General features: G+C 37.8%; 2 protein-coding genes across 2 annotated transcripts in view; both read right to left on the bottom strand.

The window, feature by feature from the left end:
* The window catches only part of LOC102848352 (tyrosine-protein phosphatase non-receptor type substrate 1-like), a 230,241-nt gene that overhangs the window by 19,132 nt on the left and 203,966 nt on the right, over nt 1–7,143 (bottom strand). The gene's annotated exons all lie outside the window — the stretch shown is intronic.
* LOC102872921 (V-type proton ATPase subunit D-like) lies at nt 6,248–7,062 on the bottom strand. The gene has a single exon (XM_006898937.1). The coding sequence runs from the start codon at nt 6,989–6,991 to the stop codon at nt 6,248–6,250; it is 744 nt and encodes a 247-aa protein (XP_006898999.1). The 5' UTR covers nt 6,992–7,062.

Raw genomic sequence — 7,143 nt, 5'->3', positions numbered from 1 at the left:
CAGCATTTCTTCTAAAATGACAAAGAATGGGAATGGGGTGTTGGATAGTATGTGTTGAGCCAGCTTGAAGAAAAGTAGAGTGTCAATGATGAGTCTAAGCACTTTGACAACCAAAAGCAGAATGTATGAAATACTAGCCATATTTTACAACTTCTGAACAACTCTATTCAGAATCTCTGTATGAAAGGAGCAGGAAACACAGTTATAAATATGTACATTTCAGTGACCTAAGGCCCTCCCAAGTTATAAGTCCTGTCACCAATACTTCAGTTGCTTCTTTCACTCTGGTTGTTATTAGAGGCTGTCCAGTTGAAGATGACACATATGGACCTTATGAATAGATGGCCTGAGCTCTGCCCTAACCTGAGTGTTCTTTCACTCTAGGAAGTAAAAAAAGAAAATACTTTCAGCCTAGTGTCCCCTTAGAGGCCCTTGGTGGTGCAACTGGCTCATGTGCTCAACTGCTAACTGAAAAGGTGAACTGAAAACCAGCTCAAGGTGAGTTGGCAGAAAGATGTGGTGATCTTCTCCAGGAGATTCAACCATTGGAAATCTTGTGGAGCAGTTTCACTCAGGCACACATGGGATCCCAATAGCTGGTTGAGAGTGTTTTCTTGGAGAGAGGATAAAATCTACAGCTTCCAGAGTGAGAGTAGCAGGACCAGACTCTTGTGTCAGGTCATGGCACATATCTTTCCACATCATCAAGCACAGGGCTTTGCTTCTCCTAGAACTTTTTTCCCCCAGAGGTTAACTGAAACAGCAGAGAAGCAGTTCTTTCTCAAGAAGCCTCCTCTGTCCAATCTCCCCACAACCTCACCAGTATTTGTTAAACTTGGCTATTGTTAGTGGGGTGAAGTGATGTTTCATAGTTGTTTTGATTTGCATCACTCTGATAGCTAAGGATTTTGAACATTTCTTCATGTGTTTGTTTGCCAAAATGACTTCTTTGGTGAAGTAACTATTCATGTCCTGTGCCCATTCTGCAATTTGGTTATTTACCTTTATTTCATTGAGGTGTTGGAGTATTCTATAAATTTTAGATATGGTGGAAGTGTAAAATGGTGCAACCACTACGGAAGGCAGTTGGCAATTTCTCAAAAAGTTGGAAATAGAAATACCATTTGATCCAGCAATTTCACTACTGGAATTTCACTAAAATACATACTGCCATCCAAACAGATATATGCACACCCATGTTTATTGCTGCATTATTTACAATAGCAAAGAGATGGAAGCAACCCAAGTGCCCATCAACAAATGAATGAATGAACAAATGAACTATGGTATATTCATACAATGGAGTACTACACAGCACTGAAAAACAATGAACTTGTAAAACATTACACAACATGGAGGATCCTGGAGCATGTCATGCTGAGTGAAATATTACAGTCACAAAAGGACAAATACTGAGTAGCACCACTGTTATAAAGCAGGTCTGACATGGGTGGTCGGGAGGAGAATAGGATAACAGTAGATAGATAATGACCAGTTCATAAGTGCATATATCTGCTTGGATGCCAGTTATGGTCTCTTTGGGCTATATTCCCAGTAGTGGAATTGCTGGGTCAAATGATATCTCTATTTGTAACTTTTTGAGAAAGTGCCATACCTCCTTCCACAGTGGTTGTTGCACCATTTTACACTCCCACCAATAGTGATTAAGGGTTCCAGTTTCTCCACAACCTCGCCAGCATTTGTTCCTTGCTATTCTGATAAATTTTGCTATTCTTACTGCGGTGAGATGATTTCTCATAGTTGTTTTAGATTTGCATCTCTCTTAGAGCTAGGGATTTTGAACATTTCTTTTTGTGTTTGTTTGCCATCTGAATGTCTTCCTCGGTGAAGTGTCTGTTCATATCCTGTGCCTATTTTTCAAATGGATTGTTTACCTTTATCTTGTTGTGGTGCTCAAGTATTTTGGAAATTCTAGATATAAGTTTCTTGTCTGACATATCATGACCAAATATTTTTTCGCAATCTGTGGTTTCTTTTATTACTCCATTGGAGAAGTTTTTGGATGTGCACCGGGATTTGATTAGGACTTCTGGAGTTCTTCCAAGCTTTTCTTGAATGAAGTTTATAGTCCTTGGTTTTAGTCATAGGTCCATGGTCCACTTTGAGTTGGTTTTTGTGTATGGAGTGAGGTGTGGATCTTGCTTGAATTTTCTGCAAATAGTTTTCCAATTTTGCCAATACCCTTTGTTAAAAGGGCTGTCGTTTCCCCATTTAACTGATTTCATCTCCTTGTCAAAAATCAGTTGACCATAGGTAAATAGGCTTATTTCTGGATTCTCAATTCTATTCCATTGATCTATGTGTCTATCACTGTACTAATACCATGCTCTCTTGACCACCGTGGCATTGTAGTAAGATTTGAAACCAGGAAGTGAGATGTCTCCTACCTTGTTTCTCTTTTTAAGGAGTACTTTGCTTATTCAGGGTCTCTTTCCATTCCATATGAAATTGGAGATTACCTTTTCCATCTCGTTGAAGAATGGAATTGGTATTTGTTATTGGGATTGCATCGAATGTGTAAATTGCCTTTGGTAGTATTGTAATTTTCACAATATTGAGTCTTCCTATCCATGAGCAAGGAATATTCTTCCATTTCTCAAGGTCTCTTTTTGGTTCTTGTTGTAATGTTTTGTAATTTTCTTAGAACAGCTCCTTTGTGATTCTGGTTAGATTTACTCCCAAGTATTTAATCTTGTGATTAGCTATAGTGAAGGGTATTGTTTTTCTTAGCTCCAGCTTTGTATTCTCTTTGTCATTGTAGAGAAATCCAACTGATTTTTGTATGTTGATCTTGTATCCTGCCCTTTGCTGAATTGGTCAACTATGTCCAGTGTTTTCTTGCTGAGTCTTTAGGGTTTTTTAAGTATACTATCATATTATCTGCATATAGAGATAATTTTACTTCCGTATCGTTACCAATTTGGATACCTCTTATTTCCTTCTCTTGTCTTATTGCTATCGCTAAGACTTCCAACACAACATTGAATAAGAGAGGTGATAGTGAGCATCCTTGCTTAGTTCCTGGGAGAAACTTAGCTTGATTGTAAAGGAGAGGGCCAGAGGAAGACCCTCAAGGAGCTGGAGTCACAAAGGGGACACAATAGGGTTCTAACACAACAGCTGTTATGAGGATGACATAGGATCAGGTAGAGTGTAGTTTTGCTTTACACGGGGTGAATGGTACCTAACAACAACTACAACAATATATATGAGAGGTAATTTGATTATTTTGTTATTTTTTTAAACTAGGATAAGTCCAATTGAACTTATGTTAAACATAAATGAACGTATTTTGGAAAATAATGAAAATATCTATGACATTTTTCAAAGAAATAAAACATAAAACTTTGAAAAAATTTCAGAATACTATTAGATATGTATGCCTTTATTCTAAAATAGTGGTTTTAGAAAAATAGAGTTATTTTAGAAATATTTCTAGGAATCTTGCAATTAAAGAACACCAGATTGCAAGACGGTAGAAATGTTAAATATATGTGGAAATTACTTGTGTCCTGTGCTTGGTTGCAGATAAGAGGAGGTAGGCAAGAGGATGACTTGAGATAATGAGAAGAGCACTAGGAGTCAAATCTGATGCTACACAAAATTTTATGAATCTCTGCTGTAAAACCTAAAAGAAAAATCTTGGGCCAGAGGGGTTAAAAGATTCAGATTCTTTCCAGCTTTAATATTTTAAGTTATTTTGAAAGAGGAAGGGTGAAGAGCAATCCTGTTTGCATTTGGACATGACCAGCAGGGGACAGCACCTCCATTCTTTTTAAAACATATTTTTTTAAATTTTCAATAATAAGCATAGCAGAACATGTACCAATTTAATAGCTCCTATAGAAATTTTTCCTCCTTTTAAATTTTTATGTTTTTTCTTGTTTGCATACAATAAATTATATGCATTCTGTTTAAACACAATGTATATTGTATTTTCTACAATCTTTCATTTACATTGTGTTTCATTCATGTGCATTGTGTTTCATTCATGTGTGTTGTGTTTTATACAGTCATGCAGCTGTATTTTATATAATTAGTTAGTATTTATCTATGTCCATCATCACCCTGTCTTTTTGAATCCCATTCAATGATATTGGCTAGATTTTTTTGAGCTGTGCAACCATTCTCACCTTTCTTTTTTGAACATTCATATACTCCTCTTATTATGGACTTGCCTTTTTCCTCTACTGCTGAAGCCAAACACAGACCAATTGTTGTTCCTTGGATAGCTGCTTGCAAATACTATGCATCAAACTAGATCAAAGAATTGAAGCGATTAAACATGGTGTTTCTATTATGTCCAGTGGAGTAAGAACAGCTGACCTTTCAGGGGATTTTCAGAGGTTGTAAATCATACAAGAAGAGATTACCCATCTTTCTTCCAAGGAGCAAATAGTGGATTCAAACCACCTCCCCTTGGATTGGAAGTGTAGCAAATTAACTGGATGTCACGTGAAACCATGATCCTAAACCTCCAAACTAGGAATCACATCCCAAGAGGTGTTTGCTTGGTTGTACATCAGTACCCTCATCAACTTTTCTCTTTTTGTTGTTTTAAGCAGTTATTACACAACTTATGACAGTTCAATGTTTTATAGGCATATGACAGATAGAGAATACTATTAGTCTCCCACTCTCCATTAAGAATGATGTTTGGTGCTCACTTCGGCAGCACATATACTAAAATTGGAACGATACAGAGAAGATTAGCATGGCCCCTGTGCAAGGATGACATGCAAATTCGTGAAGCGTTCCATACTTTCGACCCTGAAATTAACCAGTCTGTAATGATGGCTAACTCCTTTCACCTACAAATTTCGTCTTTGGATACAAAGCTAAGTGGATAGTCCTTAAGGAGGGACTGTTTAAAAAGAGGCAGGGAAGAGAAAAGATAAAAAAAAGAATGATGTTTGATTTTGTGTAATACTTGTAAATCTGTTGAATGAATTGCCTACTACTCCTATTTTGATAAGTGTTTTAATCAGGAAACACTGTTGGATTTTGTCAAAGTTCTTATCTGCATCAATTGATAAGATCATGTTGTTCTTGTCTTTTGTCTTAATAGTGTGATGAATTAAATGAATTGTATTTTTTATGTTTAATCATCCTTGCTTGCATACCGGTTATGAATCCCACTTGGTCGTGACGTTTTGTTTGTTTGTTTTCTACTAGTTTATATACAAAACTTGAATATAAATTTGAACAAATTCTTTCAATTTCCTCCAACCCCCCCCATCAAATTGTAGAACCCAAAGATTAAAAGTCCCCCTCTCCCTGCACATCCACATCCCTCTGTTTCCAGCCTCTCTCACATCTCCTGGATCCTTATACTCATTCTACAGTAACAGATTTTATATCATATTTATCCCTGTGGGACTGAGTTAGTAGACTCAGCATAGCTCTCCAGTCCCTCTCAAGTTAGGTAATAATTTACAAAGTTATTTCTCCTGCATGCTGCATAGTATTCTATTGTGTGAATATACCATAATTTCTTAATCCATTCGCTTATGGTTGGACATTTGGGCTGTTTCCATGTTCTTGCAATGGTGAATACTGCTATGAACTTTCGTGCACCATATTGATGAACATTTGTGCCTCAGTTCTCATATTCTCAGGATACATTCCAAATAGTGGAATAGCTGGGTTGTATGGAATTTCTATTGGCCAGGAATTTATTTTTTTAACTTTTTAAATCATTTTACTCTTTTTGTACCATAGTTTCAATGACAGACAGGACAGAAACCTGTCATGCAAGAAAAATATGTGAAGGTATTCTTAAGACTTGGAAAGAAAGAACACAGTAACACAAGGACTGCTGCAGCAATCTCAGACACCAGTGCAAGTAGGCAGGAATACAGGGTGCATAGTGGTTGTTTGACTTCGGGATGTGGCCTGAGACCCACAGATGGTCCGTAAGGTGGGATTCTCCTAATATGCTTGGGAAGCAAATCACTTAAAACACAGATATAGATGGGATAAGTGACATTCCTGTGTGGTAAGTTCCACAAGTTTTTTGAAAGGTTCCACAAATCTCTCAAACCAATGCTGAATTCTGATGCTGCAAAAGTAATCCCACCAAATTCCCTTTCAAGGAAATTTTACAACCAGTAAGATTCTTAGGCAAAAAAAAAGAAAAAAAAAATAGCCACACGTACCAGACCTACACAGCATGAATGAAAAGGGTGCCAGTGTTAGGATTCTGGAAGGACCACAGCAGGAGAGATTATTCAAAGAGAAGATCCTCATCCTTCTCTTCAGCCAGAAGATTAGCGGGCTCTATCACCTCTCCACCCGCTCTTCGCTGCTCCAAATCCTTCTCAGATTTTTCCTTAAGAATCTTTTTCTTCTCTTGGCTTTTCTTTAACCTATAGAACTCTTCTCGTTCTCTCTCATCCAACTCTGTGATGATGTAAGCAAGGGTTCGTTCAATCCGGGGAATGATAACATGTTCAATAGCATTTACACGTCTGTTGGTTATCTTAATAGCTTCATCGAGGGTAACAAATGAAGTCTGCAGTGAAACGAGTTCCACCAGTAGTTCCACTGCTTTGGCATAATTTCTCTTTAACTTCGCCAACTGTTCCCCACCTCTGGCTAAACCAGTCAGTTCATAACTGTCAGTTCCTTCAGGGTAATGTTCAAACACTGGCAAAGTAACACCTGCTACATTATCTTTCTTTGCACGAATCTTCACCTGGGCTTTGTTCACATTCTGGATAACTGTGGTGCTAAAGTCGCCAGCTGTGAACTTGGCTTCAGCTAGTGAAAAGGCAGCTTCTCGCATCACTTCACCTATCAACATTTTAGTCTCTATTATCTTCTTTAGGATCTGTCGAAATCGAAGAGTTAAAGCATCGGATTTTTTCTTCAAGAGGTTTCGGCCTGTCTGTGCACCTTTCAACCGAGCCTTCATGATAGTCTGGGCCATTAGAGAGGGAAAGATTTCAATTCGGTCTTTTCCCGACATTTTGGCGATGACAGTTTGGCTCGAATACCCGGCCGGGCAAAGGTGGCTGCACCACCAGCTCCAGTTCCCGCAGCCACCTGGCCAGGAATTTTTAAAAATTGATTTTAACGAAAGACTTTCCCTCCCTCTTTCTTTTTAAAAATTTTTTAATT

Source organism: Elephantulus edwardii, unplaced genomic scaffold, assembly GCF_000299155.1.
Source record: "Elephantulus edwardii isolate Elephantulus edwardi_28Jun2011 unplaced genomic scaffold, EleEdw1.0 scaffold00241, whole genome shotgun sequence".
Taxonomy (NCBI): domain Eukaryota; kingdom Metazoa; phylum Chordata; class Mammalia; order Macroscelidea; family Macroscelididae; genus Elephantulus; species Elephantulus edwardii.
Note: the sequence above shows the minus strand (reverse complement) of the source record. Positions and strands in the feature narration are given on the sequence as shown.

Bases quoted from the DNA above. Each gene is read 5' to 3' on its own strand.
- LOC102872921 (XM_006898937.1), bottom strand. From the start codon at position 6,991: ATGTCGGGAAAAGACCGAATTGAAATCTTTCCCTCTCTAATGGCCCAG.